Source organism: Leucopleurus acutus (assembly GCF_964270905.1).
Source record: "Leucopleurus acutus genome assembly, chromosome: 3".
Lineage (NCBI taxonomy): Eukaryota > Metazoa > Chordata > Mammalia > Artiodactyla > Delphinidae > Leucopleurus > Leucopleurus acutus.
Genome location: NC_139145.1, coordinates 119,187,614 through 119,209,413, shown reverse-complemented (window position 1 = coordinate 119,209,413; position 21,800 = coordinate 119,187,614). Strand labels below are relative to the sequence as shown.

The window sequence follows — 21,800 nt, the reverse complement described above, 5'->3', positions numbered from 1 at the left end:
AAGAATGGATGATGATTAGTGAAGAGGATAATGTAGATTAGCCCACATAGAGTAAAAGAGGAGAACTCCCAAAGAAAATAACACAGAGAAGCTTCACTTTATGAAGGAGTGCACCTTCACCTGTTGTGCCCTAACCACCTAGGACAGAGGCATAGAACTCTGCCCTGTGGGACGCATATGCCTCCTGATAGTGATTATCTTTTAGAGCAGGAGTCTGCAGACTGTGGCCACCGAGCCACATTGAGCTTTGCCTCTTTTTCGAGGCCTACAGCAAAGAATGATTGGCAGTGGGGTGGGGGCGGGGGCGGGGGCGGGACAGTATTTTGTGATACATAAAATTGTAAAATTCAGATATCAGCGTCCATGAAAGTTTTTTTGAACACAGCCACACTTGTTTGTGTACTGTCTGTGACTGCTTTCACACTACAACAGCAGAGGTCACTAGTTGTGACAGACTTTATGACCTACAATGACCAAAATATTTACCATCTTGACTTTTTACAGAAGACCTTTGCCTAACTCTTTGTTAGGGAATGTACTTCTTGTGTAGTATAGTAGCAGGTATGTCATAATACGTTAGAATTGTGTAGCTCATAACAATATGTAATCTTTTTTCAAAAGTTGATTCTGCTGTTCTTCTTGGATTCAGAAATCATTTAATCTGGTATCCTGCACTAACTACATCTGCAGTCGTATCACAGCACAGTAACTGATCATCATAATAAGAATCCTAAATTGTGAAGTAAAGATTAAACTGTTTTGAGCAGGCTTTAAGGAAAGCTTAGTTCATTAACTTGAAGTATAAACACTGACAAAAAAATAGAAGTAAAAAAGTAAGCTGATTACAGTTTTTACATATGCATAAGAATTAGGACAGAGTTTCAGGTTTTTGCAGTACGTAAAAGAAGTTAAATCAATCTGAACTTAAAAGGAAGTTTATGGGAAAGAAACTGAGGTATCCCAAGGATTCAAAATCAGGGATATAGCTAGGCTGCAGAAGGAAACCCACACCAGTAGGAACACTAGGTATCATTTTTCCTTTATTGAGTCTCTGCATTTTACTGCTTTATTTATTTTTTTTTTTTTTCTTTGCAGAATAGCTTTCTTTGCTTCTCCAGGTACATGATGTAAAGTGATCTCCTAGTAATTTCTAGGTATTTCCACTTGTTCCTTAATTGTAGCCACAGCTCAGAATTAACCCAGGTTTTTATCCCTCTTCTAGACCAGAAAAAAACTGGTCTAGGTAATCTTGGATTGGGGTAACCTTCTTTCTAGTCCAGTCAGTTCTGACTACGTCATGGCTTCTGTACCACTCGTGAGGAAGGGGGAAGTTCCCAGAGAAAAGAGATTATAGTGAGCAGAGTATAAGCCTTAAAGGTTTCATCAGGATCACAGAAAGTGAACACATGACTCAGTCTGGGGGTATGGAGGCAGTGTCAGATTTCCGATGTAGGAGGAGATTATATTTCACTGCCAAGATGCTGTGTTTGGAGAACTAGATGAAAATTTAGAAGGTTTAACAGTGACTGAAATTCCACGGTTAAAAACCCATTCCTTTGATTTAAGACCGTGGTTCCTAAGTTTGCCTCATCACTGCTTCTCAAGCCTTGGATACCTGTGAGAATCATTCGTTGAAAATATTTTCCCTTTGCTTTTCATTTCTCTTTTTTTAAAAAAACGAACAGGGTCTTCCCTGGTGGCGCAGTGGTTAAGAATCCGCCTGCCAGATTTTGCCAGTTCTCCAAAGTCTACACAATTTTCTTCCTAACTGCACCTGCCAGAATTAATTTCTCTTTTCTCTGCTTCCAAGGAGCTGTGCATTTATTACATCACTTGTAACACAACTTGTATCATAGTCTTTTCTATAATTGTATCCCATGTCTCCTTCACTACTGATATGCTGCTTGAAATTGGGGCAAACATGAAATTGATCTTTGTTCCCCCTTGCATCATGCTTCACACACAGTTGTCAAGCTATGAACATTTAATTAAGTTTATGTTGAGAAAAGTCATTAGATCATAATGGATTAAACATAGATAATTGCAAACACCACTGCCAAAGAATTAAGCCTGATACTGTGAGAAATAAATAGAATAATGTTATGGTGTCCACTTAACTCAGAATTGCTTGAATGTTTAATGAAATAGAATGTGTATGTTGTGATGAAAAACTTGAAAGAGACCTGAATATGCAACACAGATATGTTTCTCTCCACCATAAGGCAAGTGGATGAGGGAAAAATAAAGGCCAAAAAACAAAGTATTGGTTGGGTTGGATAACAGTAAAGCTGGAATACACTCTATGGTCTAATACAAGAAGAAAAAGAATGAAGATGAGACATCGGGTTTTAAAAATCTGTCTGAAATAAAAACTTTATTTGTCAGACTAAAAAAACCAAAAACAAACAAAAAAAACGAAACAAACAACCAAGAAAAGAATCCACCTGCCAAAGCAGGGGACATGGGTTTGAGCCCTGGTCTGGGAAGATCCCACATGCCACGGAGCAACTAAGCCTGTGTGCCACAACTACTGAGCCTGCGCTCTAGAGACCGTGAGCCACAAATGCTGAGGCTGTGTGCCACAACTACTGAAGCCCGTGTGCCTAGAGCCCGTGCTCCGCAAAAAGTGAAGCCACCGCAGTCAGAAGCCTGCACACCGCAACGAAGAGTAGCCCCTGCTCACCACAACTAGAGAAAGCCCACGCACAGCAATGAAGACGCAACACAGCCAAAAATAAATAAATAAATAAATATATTTTAAATGCTTTATAAAAAAATAATAATAAAAATTTAAAAACGAACAGCCAGTGCACTATCCCAGAAGTTTTGATGTCATTGGTTTAGGGTGGGTCCTTGGTATCACTATATTTTAAAACTCGTCTGATTCTAACATGCAGCCATTGTTGAGAACCTGTAGCATTACATCAGTGGATGCTTGTTATAAGTGTAGACTCTCAAGCCCTACCCCAGACCTACTGAATTAGAAGCTGCACTTCAGTGAGATCCCTAGGCAGTTTGTATGTGCAGTAAAATTGGAGAAGCACTGTCTAGACTTACTGAATATCTGGCAGTGGACCCAGGGAATCCCTAGGACTGTAGTTCTCAAAGTGTGATCCTAGGACCATCCACATCACCTGGGAGTTTGTTTAAAATGCAAATTCCTGAGCGCCAACCTAGACCTTCTGTAAAGGACACTCTGCAGGTGGGGCCCAACAATTCGTGGTTTAACAAGCCCTCCTGGTGTTTCTGATACAGGAAGCATTGCTCTAGAAGATTCAGCTAGGACTTGGGATTTGGAACCACTGGACTGAGGAAATTGTTGTTACAAGCCCGCTATTAAAATAAATACTCCTGAAATGAAGTAGCATTGATGTTGCAACTTACTTTCAAATGATTTAACAAGTGAAAGAAAAAAAAAAACTACAAGTATGAGTATGTATAGAGGGAGAAAGAGAAAGCAAATATAACAAAAAGTATTATTATCACCCCCCATATCATTCATAAAAATGGTAAGACCTAGGTTGAAAAGGGTAACTAGTCCAAGGTAATCAGCGAAAAAGCAAGTGGCAAAACCAGGACTTGAACTTCCGTGCCCTTTGCACACCACCACAAGTTAGACTTTGATGTTCTTTTTCATGTTAGCTTGCCCGGTTCATCATCCCAGTTACCTAGCAATGTGCCTGTGTTCTGTTCCATAGGCCCAGGAGCAAGCTTGAAAATGTCACTGACTCCCATTGTTTGAGTCACCCTCCCCCTACCCTCTTTCTCTTTGTCCCTTCCTCTCCCTCCTCTCTCCCCCACCCCTCCCCCATTATCATCACTTTTTGTTAGACTTTGGGATCTGGCCATGTTTGTATGTTTTACTTTGGCTTTTAATTAGAACTGGTGTTCTGTGGTTTTAGTTGGATATATGCAGAAATATACTTGATTTGGGTAGCCCAGACTTCTTATTTGAGTTCTGAGGCCAGTTTATAGCTAGACAAAGTTGCAGATTTTATTGATGACCTGAGATTTGGAATTGCTTCCAAAACAATGGAAACTATTAATTAAATATTTAAGTTTTGGCTCACAGGCCCAGCCGCTCCGTGGCATGTGGGATCTTCCCGGACCGGGGCACGAACCCGTGTCCCCTGCATCGGCAGGCGGACTCTCAACTACTGTGCCACCAGGGAAGCCCAGTATTTAACATTTTTTAATACTCTACCTCATTCATGTAGTGATTAAATACATGCAGTGATTAAAGATTACTGTTAAATAAATTCTTTCCTTCTGTAACATTTCTTAAAAATTTTGATCCAAATTAGGTTTGGATGAATTGTTTAGGTTATTGACTTTCTCTTTTTCTTTTGCTAGCAATAATTTATTCCTACATATGATTAAAGCATCATGTGTAAGAACTGTCTTGCTTTGGATCGTTGCCCTCTTTGAGGTCTGCTTTTAATTTCTTCTGCTTTTAATTGAACTCATGATGGCATTTTTAGATAATGTATGAAAGAGCATCAGGAGACAGAGCCAAAATGGTCTTATTTGCTTTTATACAAACTAAATTGCCCTTGCAGCCCAGCATAAAATCTAAGCACTAAGAACACTTATTTATTTTGACGACAGAATTAATTGAGCCTAAAACAGTTGAAATTCCAGTGGTAGCAAACTATTCTTTCTGACTCTCACTCTGGCTTTGGTACTTTCAAAAAAAGTAACTTGTCTTATGATTAAATAGCAGAATGATGGGCGGTGTACTGCATTTGGGGGAAATGGTGAATAAACTTTCTACTTGTGAAACAGTTCAGAAGTGACATGCTACAAGGGGGGTCAGAATGTGCATTGATATCCAGCTGAGCTGTCAACTGGCACTGAGCCAGGCACGCAGAGCTTTGCCTTGTGAAGCAGCATGTGGAGCGTATGCCATTTGAAAAACAAAATCTTTTTCATGCATGATTTAATGGTTTTTTTAAGAGTATATATTTAGTTTTATTTTTCTAGAAACTGTTAGTGTTTCTGTTTTTAATAGAAAAGCTTATGTGTGGATGGAACTCAGTTAAAATGTTTTAATATATATTTTACAATTTGAAAGGATTTGGCGTCTTATATTTCAAAAATGTCATTTTGAATAGCTTATTTTTATTGGATATTTTTCTGTTTCAAATGGATTTTAAGAGGATGTTTTTAAAAGATAAAGAGAACAGTGATCAAGATATCTGGTATAGGAGAGATGTTTTGTGAGGAAAAAATGTAGAATTTTGTTTGAAGGGACTGATGTTTATAGAGTTAATGGATGCCTTTACTATTTTCATATATATGATAACATCCAAAGATCTTAATATATACTATATATTTTTTTGATGGGTGGTTATATTCTCTCAAGCTTTGTTAGTAAGTGATAAAACTAATAACACATAATAAGCTGTTGGTAATTTAAGTAGAAATTTTTCATTCTTAATAATTCTTACACCAAGCAAAAAGTTGCTGTTTATCAGATGCACATACTACTAAAATTCTTTATCTTTATTGATCTTTCAGTTCTCATCTCTTTGTAAACTGTTAATGTAGGCCTTTAAAGGATTCTAAGAACAAGCTCATTACCCTTTCATTTAAAGAATTCTTAGCTTAAAGATTTACAGAGTGGACTTGAAGTCCTTGAAATTTTAATTGGGCTGTTTTCTGACTCTAAGAATTTTTTGGTTGGAAGTAGTGAGTGTTTTTTTTTTTTAGTCATATGATATATGTCATAAGAATGCCCCAGTAGGGAAGGTATTGCCAGTTAATTGATTAAGACCTTGTTTATCAACTCACATTTATGACTTTTATTCTGTTTATCACTAAATGTTAATCTACTCTTTTTGAATAAAAACTGGAACTGAGGAAGTAAATCTTTGATTTGAGGGTAAGAAGCAGGACACTTTAGCCAATACTTTAAATGCTCCTACTTAATAGAGAAATTTTTCTTGTTCATTAGTGGTTTTCTTTCATAATGGAATGATCAGTGAGAACTCTGATCGTGAATTTGCACATAGTTATAGTTAAGCTTAACATCTCAGAAGGACCAATAGTGAAATCCTCTATTATCCACTGTTTGGGGTTTTTTAAAATAAATTTATTTATTTATTATTTTTGGCTGCATTGGGTCTTTGTTGCTGTGTGCGGATTTTCTCTAGTTGTGGCGAGCGGGGGCTACTCTTCATTGCTGTGCACGGGCTTCTCATTGCGGTGGCTTCTCTTGCTGCGGAGCACAGGCCCTAGGCACGCGCGCTCTAGAGCAAAGGCTCAGTAGTTGTGGCACACGGGCTTAGTTGCTCTGCAGTATATGGGATCTTCCCGGACCAGGGCTCAAACCCGTGTCCCCTGCATCGGCAGGCGGATTCTTAACCACTGCACCACCAGGGAAGTCCCTATTATCCACTCGTTACTTCAGGCTCTGTTTTTAAATTTCTTGATGTAGCAGGTTGTACCAGTTACCATTTAATAAGGCAGGGCTAAAGTGACCATTTAGTGGAACATACATTTTTAGTCTGATATTTATTGAAAACAGAAACTACATGTTAAATCTCTGTGTCTCCAGTTCTGTGGTATCATATATAAAGGGTTGTCAGTAAATTGTGTTCATGATATAGGCTAGTCTCGGTCTTTTTTCAGTGTTAGGCTTATTTGATGTTTAAATTATTGCTGATATTTTAATTAAAACTATCAGGTAACACTGGAACATGTTTCAGAACAATTAAAAAGATGTAATGGGATCTGATGTGATTGTTTTCTACCAGCTTTTTTTTTTTTTTTTAAACCAGTACTTGTTCATGTTTTTTCTTTTTAGGCCTTATTGAATTTGAAGAATGTGACCCTGCTAGTGCAGTTGAAGGTAAATTGACTAGTTGTAATGTGTGGGAGCTAGCTAATAGCTTCTGTTTACTGAATAGAGGGGCTGCTATCCATTGGTGTTAGCATGTCTATGGGGTGATGTAAAAAATGTGAATGTGGTTTGAAGACCTGCAGATATTAATGTTTACTTAATAAAAATAGGTTTGCCCAAAGGAATATTAGTGTGTTAGAATATAGATTTTTTTTAAAGATTAACTATAACATGTATTTGTTTGCAGATATGCATTGAGATTGTTTTCTCCACTGATATCAATCTTTAAACATTCTAATGTCATAAATATGAAACTCATCACTACATATTGATGTATACTGCTTATTCTACAATGGGTAACATTTCAGTAATTAATAAGGTTATGTATTAATGCTTATGTTACTGTCATTCAAAATAGGCGATGATTTGACTTAGAGCAAGGATCCACAACCCTTCCTATTTAAATTGATGTTTTTCATAGTCTGAAACCCAAGAGACGTCTGCAATTTTTGTTATGTTTTATAGTGTTACTTTGTGAGCTGCTAGAAATAATTTGAAAGCAGTCTTCTGTTTTTTTCCAAGACCTGTGTGAGAATATGGAGAAATGGTTTGCTGTTGTGTGTAAGGTTATTAACTGAGCAGTCAACGAGCTCTGGGGCCTAGACTTTTTATAATTACCATCTGTTTGACTAAGAGCAGTACTTATTTAAGTTCTGTGTACTCAGACTTTAAAAGTTCTTCAGCAGTTTAAAAGAATTTTAAAAGTTCTTTAAAAATGTTTATAATAAATAACACTCTGTGAGAATAAAAATGTATTTATTTTTAAAATACTGTAACATGCTTTGCAAATAAATGGTTCAGGGAGTTAGTTTTGCATGAAAGCAAGTACATTATTCTAAGACATCTGGATTATAATCCTGGCTGTAGTGTTAACTAGTTGTATAACACTGAATTAAAAAAACAAAAATAATACTCTGAGTTTCCTCATCTATAAGGTGAGAGGTTAGCTTAGGTGTACTCTAGTTCTCAAAGAGTTAAGTAGCTAAGCTTTAAGTGCTGAATTCTGTTAATGATTGATAGCATGACTGACATTTAAAAAATAATTTGTCATGCAAGAAGAAGAGGAAGAACTGCCATATTTGGCAAAATAGAGATGGTATTTGTTCCTCATTTATGGTTGGATCCATTTATAACGTTATTTGTATTAGAGATAACATATGGACAAAAATGCCGTATTATAAGTTTCCCATGTCGTACTGGTAATGGATCTGTTGTCAACTTTTCATTTAAAACAACACATTTATATTTTGTGACCCTTTATACCGGGAACATGATTTGACCTGCATTTATAACAAAATCTAATATAGTGAATAATGTACTTTCTTTGAAGTCTTAAGATATCTGCAAGTGCTTATGTTGCCTGAGGTGATTTAGGGGAAGAGAGAATTTCACTGATCAAATCAATGTTCTATGTATAACCTTTTGGTGAATAAAAGGCTATATTATATCAACATAAGAAAAATTTAAACAGACTATGACTTATTTAAATATTAGGGTTTAGCAGTTGATACTTTCTTTCATCCAAATTTAGTATCAACAGTTATGGGCAAATTGTGTGTCAAGATACAAGATGCATTCATAAGTTTAATATATTTATCAGGAACAGTTATGTTTCTGTAACAATATACATTTATTTTAAGGTATAAGACCAAGGAAAAGAAAGACTTTTGGTTTACCAGGAATAATTAAAAAGGAAAAGGATACAGAGTCTGTGTAAGTATATTAAATATTGTCAAAATCCTTTCTATGGTTATAAATAATTAAGAATAAGACTATTGTTACGAATTTGAAAAGAAAAAATTCTTTTGGAAATAACCCAAAGTACATATGGCTAAGATGTGAAAAATACAAACTTTTCTAAGAACATTTGCCAGCTCCTCTAGTTTTAGTTAAAAGTGTTAACTTTTCTTATTATTTTAAAATTTCAAGATGAACGCTTTAGCGTTTTGAAATTGAAACTTTAAAGATACTCTTATTTTATAAAGTGATACATGCATATTTTTAAAAATCAAGCAAAAGTACAGAGAGAACTAAAAATTGTTCTAAGTCTTAATAACCTAAGAAAAACACCATGGTCAGCAATTTGATGAAAATCTTTCAAGACAACTCTAACCATATAGTAAATTAGTGATATATGTGTACATAAATGGAAAATGTTAAGTGAGGGAGAAAAAAGTCCTAACATATTTTAAACATTTATACTAATTCGTCATTTTTAGATAGAAGATGGAGTATAAATGTCATTTACCTTTTTTAAAAAATAAATTGGTATACAAAGAAATATAATTAGCATATAAGAATTAAACTAGTATTAGCTAAGTCAAGTTTTCTGCCTTGGCTATACATTAGAACTACCTGAGAAATTAAATATATCTATGCCAGGCCCTGCTTCAGACCCATTAAATCAGATTCTTGGGGCGGCAGGCCCCAGCATAGTTTTTGTTTTGTTCTGAGCAGCCTGTGTGATTCTTAATATACACCTGGGGTTGAGAATCATTGAACTCTGTGATTAACTGGAGACAAATTGGAAATAAAGGAACTTTTCTTTGCTTAATTATTCAACCCATTTAGAATGAAGAGGCACTAATCAAAAGTCTTGCGTGATTTGTTGACCCAGTAACATTGACTGAAAATTTGTTTCAAGTCCCTACTTCTCTGGCATAATCAGCAGAACTCTCATGAGGTTTAATATTTTGATGGCCATTCATATTTTCAATATAAGAGAACAATTTGTGCTTTGGGTGGTCTTGCCTCCTCCCTGGTTATACGCTTATCATATGAGTTTCTTGGAGTTTCTGCCATTTTGAATGTCTGTTTCTTTTCTCCTCCCTAGTTGTATTGATACTTGGTTTAACAAATTAAGACTATTTGCAAAGTGATTTATGCCTATAGCTACTGTCTCTTCTGCAGATGTCTTTTTTGAGCATTGTGAAGAGGGGTATTTTGCTAAGGGAATGGAACCTAATAGCTCTTTTATAACATTGGAAATTGAAGTCTGAACAATTGATTTGTAAGTAAATTTTTAAAATGTAGCCAGTTTATCTGTTAGTGGCTACATTATAAAGAGTTAAGATGTTTTTATAATTGATGGTTTTCACAGCTGTTCATTTAGGGAGCTTATAATATTTTTGTATATTCCATGTTTTTAAAATAGCTTTTCATGATCAGTAATTTCCCAGTATGATCATTAGGGCACTTGGATATTGGAATATTTTAACCAATAAGAATACTAGGTCAGAAAACTAATGCCTAAATCACTGCATCATTATTGCCTTCTTTCAACACTCCCTGGCAGGAAAAATCTTAGAATTCACTTTGCTTGAAATGTCCGAGGCTCTTGGCATGCTTCTTCTCATAGCCTGAAGGTTTTTGAAATGCCAGCAATTGTGGACAAGGGGTCCTGCTCAGAGCTTGGTCTTCCTGGGGCTTCATCTGCAGGTCTCATACTGCGCACTGTGAAGGCAAACAGATGAGTGCTTTACCACAAAAACTGGAGAGTTCTGGCTTAAAGCCAGAGAATAAATGGTTTGGAACTCTTATACTTACTTTTATATTTAAACTTTATCTTTTAAAAAAAGAAGAAAGAAATGTTCAAACATCTTAATTGATTTGATTCTGTACAGGGATTGAATATTATTACAGTAGCTTTTCTGGATCATTTCCTCAGAGTATGCGTAGGTTTTTTTGATATAATATTCCTTATAAGGAAGCTCTTTTTCAAAATTTGCAATTTTAAGTAGCTATAAAGACATGTGGGGTTTGCATTTACCCTGGTGCTCCCATTTGAATTAAGGGCAGAATAGTCATCTCCCTCTTTTTTCATTTTTTCAGTCTATTCCATCCTATATTTAACAAAGTTCTTTAATTTATAGATTTCCCTATATCTGGATTGATACAGATTACCTGTATCTGGATTGATACGGATTACCTGTTTATCTTATATAATTTAGTATTAATTTAGTATTTTTTATTTTGTTCATTTGGCTCTTAAGGTGTACCTAATATGTGTGTTTTCAGGCTGTTATTAAAGTGGCAGAATTTGATACTATATGTAATAACTGTCTCAAGCCAAAGAGTATACCTAATCCAATGCCTTTTAAATATGCTAATTTTTGTGAACTTCTTTTAGAATGTATACATATATATTCCTCTAAGCTTGTTCCTCATGGCTTCAATGCCTTTAATTTTATATATCTAGTGCTTTATTTGGTTAGTTGAGAAGGCTGGTCTTCTTTATGTTTTAGTTTTACATTTAAAATAATAGTTTTCAATAGATTATGTCCAAATTTGTATTTGCTTATCAGTGAAATGATAAAGTATCAGTGCTCAACTGCATATTACATTAGACTAACAACTATTCCAGCTGGAAGTCTAGCTACTCACCTAACATATTTGGAAAAAAGTGGTTTCACTTCTATATATACTAGCTTATGGAAAGCACCTCAAAGGAAATACGTTAAAATTTTTTTTTAACTTTCTCTACCTGAAGGATTAAAAGCCACTAGAAATCGTAGGACTGACAGCTTCCTTGACATGACACGTGTATATTCATGGAAAAGAACTATTTTTGAAAGTAGTTTTACAAATATTTATAAGCTGTTTGTTTTATTTTGTCTTGCAGTATCAGTATAGGGGAATGTCTTTGTTTGAATTTTAAAATCATTTGGTATATTTTAATATTCATGATTTGATTTCTCTAAATATTTTTATAGAGTTTAAATGAAAGTTATGTTTAAATACCAAGGCAAACACTTTTGATATAGTATATTTACCAGATAGTTCTAATAGTTGAATATGTCTGATATTTTGTTTGTTTTAATAGGGAATGCCCTGATGCAGATTCACTTGTAAGTAGATTTTACTTTGGTATAAACAGTTTAGCTATTTTCATTAGGAAATACCCAGCATATTTGGGTTGAGTTTGTTTACAAATCTTTCCAAGAAAAATACTAACCATGTTATTAGAAATTCCCTATTAAAATTATTTTACAAATGTATTTTTGGCTTTACATTGCCAGATGCTTTCCTATTAAATAGAAGGTATTTCTAACTACTTTTGAAAAGTGGACATTTTACTTTTAAAATTGGAGTGGAGCCATAGCATATTGCTTTTTTCTTGGGAAATATGTCAGATTTCAAACCTGCCAACTTTATTTTAAAATCTGCTCTTACTAATTGATTCTTAGATCTATTAAAATACTACTATAACTGTTCATGTGTTTAAGGTTTGTTTAGGGGACTGTCATTTTAGAAAAAGTAGCAACAACCATGGTTAGTACTTTTCTGTGCTTTTTATTTTGTTTTGTTTTAAAGAAAGTTTGTTTATATTTCTTGTTTAAATCTATTTCTTCATATATAATTAAAGAAGACATCAAATGGAGCTCCCTGTGGTTACAGTGAGAGAGTAGATTTACCAAATGATGGAAGTAGTGTGTAGACAGATATGTTTTACAGATTGGTCATTAAACACTGATCATGTTGGTAAGTGTAGTAGAGTCAGGCTGTCTCTTTTATTGTTCTTACTTGTGTAACTATTGTTTCTTTTGGCTCCAAAACATTATGGTCTTTTACAGCATATTGGTGTACCAAAATAAAGAACTACATATTTTGTAAAACATTATGTTTTATGTTAATTAAGATAAAACTAGTATTGTTTTTCATATTTCAGCTTTAAAGTAAGAAAATTACTATTCATTAATAAATTTATAGTGAAAATAAGGAAATAGACTTCTGATGAGTTCTAGGCTTAAAATCATCAGTGTTTTTGGAGTTGTAACGTTTACCTTACCACTTGCATGTTTTGATACCCTTGGTTTACTAATTAATGAAAAAGTCAGCAGATGTGTTTGGGATTTACTTTAGTGTTCATCATGCATTTTATTTCTGAATTATTTATAGCATTTATTTGATTGCAAAATTGAATAAAAATTTTAATACTTCATGTTTTATATGCACTCCTTTAAATAAAATATTTTAAATTTTCTCAGTTAATTGATACTATTCTATAATGATCAATATTAAACAATTTTGAACTTCAGCCAGTATTTATCTGGAATTAGAAAAGAACTTTTAAAGAGGACACGAAATTCTACTGCTGTATAAGAAATGATTGATAAATTTGACTGTATAGAAATGAAAAACTTACAGAATTAGAAAAAATACACCATAGAAGGAGTTGAATCACTAAAGATAGTTGGGCAGAGTGTATTTGCAAGATGTTTAACAAGGGGCTAATTATTTTCCTTTGTAAAGTTTTGATACAAATTAGTTTAAAAGGTAAGCAAGCATCCTAGTAGGAAAAGGGCATTAAGATAAAGACAGGCAATTTTCATAAGAAGAAATAAAAGGTTGTAGTGAATAATCATAAATGTTGTTCAAAATAGTAGCCTAATTCTGATGCAGATTAGAATGAAATTACTATATTCACCTATCATATTGGCAAAAGTTTTGATACACTCATACTGTTGGTAGGAATGTAAATTGGTATAATCTGTCTTGTGGATAGTTGGCAGTATCTCCCAAATAAGAAATGTATATTCTTTTTGACTGCAATCCTGCTGCTAGGGCTTTACTGTTACTGCTATATTCACAAACTTTATGTGTGTGTGTGTATGCTTGACCAAGATATATGCTTATATAGAGGGGGAGGGAGAAAAGGTGGATAGGGATAGATGTTCATTTCAACATTGTCTATGTTAGCAAAAAATTGGAAACACTAAAGCATCCATTAAAATGGGGATTGGTTAAATTATTAAACATTCACTTGATGAAGAAATAGATGTTATAGATCTAGGTTGCTCGTGTCTGTTGAAATGGGAAGAACTTACTAAATAAAAGCAAGTGTGATCTTTTAAGTAATTGTTTTTTAAAATAAATAAATGTGTGTCTATTATATGTATTCTCTTTTTAAAAGAACGAGTTACAAGACACTGAACTGTGGTTACCTTTGAGGAGAAGGATTACAGTGGGGTCAGCAGGGAAAGGAGGCTTTCATTTTTTGTTGTTTCCTTTTATTTATGGCCTGTTTATGGCTAGTCTTACTATTGCTTAAACATCAACAGGCTACTTTGGTAGGGAAATTATCCATCATTTTCTGTTCCTTTTTTAAAAAGTCTATGTATGTAATTTAAAAAAATTATTTTGAGTGACTACATCTTTTGAAAGTTGACCAAGGAAGTGTAAATCGCTCTCTTAGTTTTAACCAATTTCCTCTCTCCAAACTGAGACTGAGAGACATACCATTGATTGGCAAGCTCTATCCCAATATTTTGTTAAAGTTACTACCACCACTATCCACCAAAACTGCCTTTAAGATTGTTGGCTGAAGTTACATGCTCTTTTCTTCTTCTTGTACTGCTTTTGACTTAATGCTTTGCTCCAGCAGTATGGGGCCCTAATATAGAAACCATGGATTGAATGGACAAAGATGTAAACAGGTAATGTGTAAGTTTTTATTAATATCATGAATAGTTCTAGCATTGAAAACCTGGTACAGTGAGAATCATTGCTTTTTTTTTTTTTTTAAACACACACCAAAAAAGCGTTTTATTTTGAAATAATTGTCAATTTACAGAACATTACAGAGATAGTACAGAGCAGTCCCGTATACCTTTCATCTCGTTTCTCTTGATGGTAACATCTTGCAAAACTTTGGTACAGTATTGTAACTAGGATATTGATACTCATACAGTCAAAATAGAACATTTCCATTAACCAAGGATCTTTTTTTTTTTTTTTCCTTTCACCTATTTAACCCTCTCCCAGTGCTCAAATCCCTGGAAGTCACTGATCTGTTTATCACCTCTGTATGTTTGCCCTTTCCAGAATGTCGTATAAATGGGATCATACAGGATATAGCCTTTTCAGACTGGATTCCTTTACCAGGAATATTAAATATGCATTTAAGATTTATTCATATTGTTGCATGACTTGATTGTTCATTCCTTTTTTATCACTGAAGAGTATCCCATTGTATAGATGTATCATAGTTTACTTATCCATTCACTTACTGAAGGATGTTTTGGTTGCTTCTTTTAGGTGATTATGAATAAAGCAGCTTAATAACATTTGTGTGCAGGTTTTTGTGCGAAAATAAGTTTTCAGATCAACTGGGTAAATACCTAGGACTGTGATTGCTGGAAGGATCTTTCATTTTGATTGCTCCTTTTCAGTCACTTTTGTTCTGTTCCGCCCCCTCCCTACACACACACACACACACCCCTGGCAACCACTAATCTTTTCTCGATTTCTGTATGTTTGTCATTTCAGGAATGTTATTTAAGTGGAATCATACTGTATGAAACCTTTTGAGATTGGCTTTTTTCGCTCAGCACCCTTTTCTAGAGATTATTCCAGGTTGTTGCATACATGAATAGTTCATTCCTTTTTATTGCTGAATAGTATTCCACGATGTAGGTATACCAAAATTTGTTCACCTATTGTGGGACGTTTAGTTGTTTCCAATTTTTGGCTGTTAGAAATAAGTTACTTTGAACAGTTGTGTACAGGTTTTTGTGTGGGCATAAGGTCACTCGCGACACTGGTCACTTTCTTTCTGAAGTCTGTTTTATCGAATAGTAAGGTAGTCACTGTCTTTTATTTTTTAAATTAATGTTTGCATGGTATATTTTTTCTATCATTTTCCTTTCAACCTACATATGTTGTTATGTTTGAAATGAGTTTTTCACGCGTAGCATATGGCCGGGTCATGTTTTTTTAATTCATTCTGCCAATCTGTCTTTTGTTATACATAGACCATTTATATTTAATGTAATTATTGACATGTTGGGGTTTGTCTGCCATTTAATTTTTTGTTCTCTATTTGTTCCTCTCTCTTTCTTTCCCTCTCAGAATATTGTTTTATTTTTCCTGCCTTTCTGTGGGTTATTTGAACCTTTTTTAGAATTTGATTTATTTATAGGTTTTTTTTTGTTTTTTTGAGTATATATCTTTGTATATCTTTTTAGATAATCACGGTGGGTCACTCTCCAGTAACTTCAGATAGTTGTTTATGTTTATTTTGACCAGAGTTTATAGATGTAATCTGCAGGAGGTTGATTCAAAAGCAGTTTATTTGGTCTTACAGAAAACAGCTCAGTATTATTTTAAATTAGTACAACATATAGTATAGTGTACTGTAAACAAATTTAAAAATAGTGTCAGTAGCAGATCCCAGATAGAATCTCTAGGAGAGGGACTTCCCTGGTGGTCCAGTGGTTAAGACACTGTGCTTCCACTGCACGGGGCATGGGTTCGATCCCTGGTCAGGGAACTAATACCCTGCATACTACTTGGTGTGGCCAAAATGAAAAGAACCTCTAGGAGACTAAATATCTGGTATGTTCTAGGGTACCAGGAATAGGAAGAAAGTATTTTGAAAAAAACTTTTTTTATTCTGATTTCTAATGGTTTCTTTATTTTTTAATTAATTAATTTATTTTTGGCTGCACTGGGTCTTCGTTGCTGTGCGCAGGCTTTCTCTAGTTGTGAGTGGGGGCTACTCTTTGTTGCGGTGCGAGGGCTTCTCACTGAGGTGGCTTCTCTTGTTGTGCAGCACGGGCTCTAGGCGCATGGGCTCAGTAGTTGTGGCACGTGGGCTCAGTAGTTGTGGCTCACGGGCTCTAGAGCACAGGCTCAGTAGTTGTGGCACACAGGCTTAGTTGCTCCGCGGCATGTGGGCTCTTCCCAGACCAGGGCTCAAACCCGTGTCCCCTGCATTGGCAGGCGGATTCTTAAGCACTGCACCACCAGGGAAGTCCCCAGTTTCTTTATTTTTTAAGTATTTTAAAGTATTATTTGCATATTAGTAAGCAGCATATAGAACTCAAAGAAAGTGCTCTACTTCTAGGGTCATAACTGCATCACTTGTCATCTTTTTATCTATGGAATCTGTTCTTTACCCTATATTAGATATTTCACTTCTAAACTTTAACCCAGTCTGTTAACTCACTGCTAACTACGTTAGACTGTTTATTCAGCTTGGAAACTATAACTATGTAAACCTTGTGCTGTGCCTGTCAGGTTAGCATTCCTTCATATTTCTCTTGATGAGCTTTAGCAAGTGATTGAAGGAAGAATGGGAAACTCTAGGAGTAGAATGATACTAGCTGCCCAGTTATATCCAACTGGTACACCCTGTCTTTTCTTGGTAGTTCTTTTTCTCTCCCATTTAAAAAATGTTTTTATTTAGAAATATGTTGTAACCTACAAAGAAATACAAGAATAAAATAGTATAAAGAACACTTGTATACCTTTAACTTTTTACTACATTTGCTTTAACAGTTCCATTCTCCCTGCGTATGTGCATGTGTTTGTGTGTATATTTTTTTCTGATCCATTTGAGCATAAATTTTATATTCTCTTACTTAACCACAAAAGCATTTTTAGAGAAGTGTCCCTTCTGTATCCCTTCTGCTCCACCACCCTTCCTTCTTAGGTAACCAGCTTTATTGTGTTCTGATTTATCTTTGCAGTGTTTTTTTGTTTTTAATTTTTTTTCATAAAGATAGCAGATATCTATATGGTTTTTAAACTTCCCCTTCTTTCTTACTTAAAAGGTAGTATACTATATATATTCTTTTGTACTTGGCTTTTTTCAGTTAGCAGTATTTCCTGGAAGTCACTCCATTATCAGTTCATGGAAACTTTTCTCTTTTTTTTTTTTTTAAATAGCTGCATAGTACTTCACTTTGTGTATGCACCATAGTTTATTCAGCTATGCTTGGACATTTAGTATTTTCCAATAATTTTGAGTTACAAATAATCTCTGGTGAATAACCTTGTTGCATATGTATTTTTTAATTCTTGGGGGCATATCTTCAGAGTAAATTCCTAGAAAAGGAACTTCTGGGTAGAAGGGTAAACACGTAAATTTTTTGTTAGATATTGCTAAATTTATCTCTGTAGGAATTGTACTATTTTGTATGTATACCAATAAAGTATAACAGTACATTTCCTCACAGCTTTGCCAACAGAGTATATTTTTTAACTTGAGTTTTTGCCAGTCTCATGGAAAAGAGGTGGTATTTTAGTATAGTTTAAATTTTCTTGGTAGTCTTTTTGTTTTGTTTTGTTCTTTGTTTGTTTTTTGCTGTACGCGGGCCTCTCACTGTTGTGGCCTCTCCTGTTGCGGAGCACAGGCTCCGGACGCGCAGGCTCAGCAGCCATGGCTCACGGGCCCAGCCGCTCCGCGGCATGTGGGATCTTCCCGGACCGGGACATGAACCCGTGTCCCCTGCATCAGCAGGCGGACTCTCAACCACTGCGCCACCAGGGAAGCCCCTTGGTAGTCTTTTATTTCTGTTTTTTTGTTCTCTCTATATATATTTTTTAATTAATTTATTTATTTTTGGCTGTGTTGGGTCTTTGTTCCTGCGCATGGGCTTTCTCTAGTTGCAGCAAGCAGGGCTACTCTTTCACACTGTGGTGGCTTCTCTTGTTGCGGAGAATGGGCTCTAGGCATGTGGGCTTCAGTAGTTGCAGCATGTGGGCTCAGTAGTTGTGGCATGCAGGCTCTAGAGCGCAGGCTCAGTCGTTGTGGCGCACGGGCTTAGTTGCTCCGCAGCGTGTGGGATCTTCCAGGACCAGGGCTCAAACCCGTGTCCCCTGCATTGGCAGGCGGATTCTTAACCCCTGCATCACCAGAGAAGTCCCTGTTCTATATTTTTTTTGTTTTTTGTTTTTGTTTTTGCGGTACACGGTCCTCTCACTGTTGTGGCCTCTCCTGTTGCGGAGCACAGGCTCCGGACGCGCAGGCTCAGTGGCCATGGCGCGCAGGCTCAGTGGCCATGGCTCACAGGCCCAGCCGCTCCACGGCATGTGGGATCTTCCCGGACCAGGGCACGAACGCGTGTCCCCTGCATCGGCAGGCGGCCTCTCAACCGCTGCGCCTCCAGGGAAGCCCTGAGCTATATTTTTGATATGTATTTCCATTTACTTAAGCTGTCAGTCCTCTGATTTTACCACCTCTCTTCCCTGGATGCATACAACCTTTTGCTTTTATTTCTTCACTTTGAAGATTTAGGTAAAAATTTGGTTATTCACAGAACTGCTGGCATGCCTAGCCAAACACCTATTCTCTTCCTTTCAGTGTTTATCCTGTTTGTTTTGCAGTGCTTTTCTCTTTCAGACGTCTGAAGCGTGGAGTGTCATTTGAAGCTAATTATCTAAAAACACATAATTTCCCAGTGTTAATAATTTTGTTAATCTGTGATATTTGATAAATGATAAAGCTCCTCGGTAATAGTTAAGGCTGTTTTGCTAACCTTTAATGTTTTTGCAGTTGGAGGCATTGTTACAGTAAAGTTTTTCTTCTTCCCCATAGAACATTCCTGATGTGGATGAAGAAGGCTATAGTATAAAACCAGAAGCAAATCAGAATGATATCCTTTCATCATCTGGATAGTCTTATGGATTGTGTTGGCATATATACGTAGACAGTTAAAACAAAATAATCTATTATTTAATAAAGACTCTTCAAATTTTTAATTAATTGTAATAAAATGTGCCTCTGTGATCTTTATTTGACATCCTATGAATAAAAGTTAGTAGTTACATTTCTGATAAAGTCCATCTTATCTCAGAGTTTTTTTGTTCCTTTTTATAAATGTGTGAAAAACTGGTTGTGCATTAAGATAATTTAAAAACTCAATTCTTTAACTGATACTCACATACCAAAGAGAACCATTTCTACTCATCTAGTGATTCTGATTCTGAAGATGAAGAACCAAAGAAGTATCGGATAGAAATCAAACCTATGCATCCGAATAACTCACATCACACAATGGCTTCCTTGGATGAATTAAAAGTATCTATAGGAAATATAACGCTCTCCCCAGCAATATCTGTAAGTAAGAAAATAAGCAAGTTTGCACTCATTATACAGAAGCCTTTGGGGTTTTGTTTTTTGGTTTTTTAACCTCATCTACCTGCATCTGATTAATTTTAGGACTAACGAAAATTAAAACATCACATAGTAAATAGTTAAGCATGTTGGCTGAGGAAATACTTATAATTTTTTCAGCTTTATTGAGGTACACAGTTTATAATTTTTATACAGGCAGATGAATTTTTGAGTTTGGTTTAGTTTTGCTTCCTTTTGAATGTGTTTTAAACAAAAATGTGGAAAATGCACTATTTCTGCCATTTGATGTATTTTATAAATAGTGCTGTATGTCTCAGGCAGAGTTTTGTGAACTACAGTATTAACCTTTTCCTCATCTAATGTTAAAGTTTTTCATCCATTTTTTTGGTGAACTTTATGTAAAAGGAATTCCATAAAAATCAATTTCAAGTGAAATTAAATTATATCTTTGCTTTTTTTTTTTCTGTCACTGTAATTAATGGTTGTTTTTCCATACTTTTCATACGGGAAAAGGCAAATAAGAATTCTTAGTGGTAGTGGTTAATTCCTCAATTCTGAGATACTAAACTTGATAGCTTTTGAGGGAGAAAAAAATCACCATAATCTTTCTATCGATGTCATACTCTTAAATTTAGAAATGTTAAATTATGGGAAAAAAGCATGTCTTAGAATGTCAGTTTAGTTTATCTGCACATACTTATTGTAGCTGATGGAGAATAAAAGTTCTCACCATTTTGTATTTTATTTAATTACATATTTTAAGTAGACTTTATGTATTTGTTTAGAAAAAGTGTTTTTCTCCCAGTCATACACTTGTTGAATTTAATTTGAGAACTTTTTTCCACCAAATTTCTGAAGTGAGGTTTTATTCTACCATTACTATTTAACATTAATGCCAAGATTAAATTATGGTTTATATTTGAAGTAGGAAGTTGTGAAGCCATTAAACATTTTTTATTGTGTAAAGAGCATAACTAATTTAAAATATATATGTAAATAAATAAAAGCCTAGAGGACATATATATATCAAAATGTTAAGCATCTGTCTTTGGGTAGTAAGATAATTGATGCTTTGTGCTCTTTTCTATTTTTTTTAAAAAGTAAACGTGTTAACTTCATACTCAGAAAATAAATAATAATCAGAAAATTTTTAATTGTTAATATTTGAAAAGAGGGGTCTTGAGAGTATATTTTGTTGCCCAGTTTGCTTATCTAGCTTAAGTTGTCTTTCCCTCCAACAGTGTATGTGTTTTAAGGTATATAGATTTTATCAATAGACATGATTAAGACATGATTATTAGAGCAAGGAAATATATTTTAAATTCTAAAGCAAATACTATGTTTTTCTTTTTCCTTTTTTTTAAACACTATGTTTTTCTTTTTCCTTCCATGTACCACTAGAGACACAGCCCAGTAAGTGCAAGATTTTATATTTTTACCTATTGACTTAAGAAGAAATTGTATATTTGAACGTTGATTTTCAAAATATTTGTTTTTTTAAATTAGCAAGTCATAGTATGTTGCTGTAGATACTGGTATTTTAAAGCATTTTATTGAATGATTTAAAGGTACATGTATTATTTTTTGACTACAAAAAAGTTTTTTCTGTAATCTTTTTATGTAAATACGGTTTATAATTGAGCAGGTATATTAAAAACTTAAAATTATGTTCCCAGTATTAACATTTTATCAAATATTTTATTACCGCATTAAATTATTTGTTTAATGATACTTAGTTTTTGCATTTCTATTTTAGGTGCAGATGAATCGGAATTCATCTAGTAAGTTTGACATTTAAATTGGTTATTTAAGTCTATTAAAATTTATCAGGGAATTTGCTAAGCTTGTAGCCTAACATATGTAGTTGTAGAAATGGTTTTTTTTCATCATGAGCCATAACGACAGACTAGAAGGATACTTGTTTTGCAACAGAAGACAACTTATCTATACTATTTCTTTTAGTTTTGAGATATGCTTTAAACTTGGATACGTGGCTACAACGTTTTTCAGAAATCAACAAAGCCAAAGAGCAGC

General features: G+C 34.6%; 1 protein-coding gene across 1 annotated transcript in view; it reads left to right on the top strand.

The window, feature by feature from the left end:
- Positions 1-21,800, top strand: part of FCHO2 (FCH and mu domain containing endocytic adaptor 2) — a 116,347-nt gene that overhangs the window by 53,447 nt on the left and 41,100 nt on the right. Inside the window, 7 exon segments of the mRNA XM_082837231.1 lie at positions 6,809-6,853; positions 8,545-8,617; positions 11,727-11,751; positions 19,227-19,287; positions 19,576-19,748; positions 21,168-21,179; positions 21,523-21,547. Coding sequence (XP_082693357.1) covers positions 6,809-6,853; positions 8,545-8,617; positions 11,727-11,751; positions 19,227-19,287; positions 19,576-19,748; positions 21,168-21,179; positions 21,523-21,547 — 414 coding nt within the window.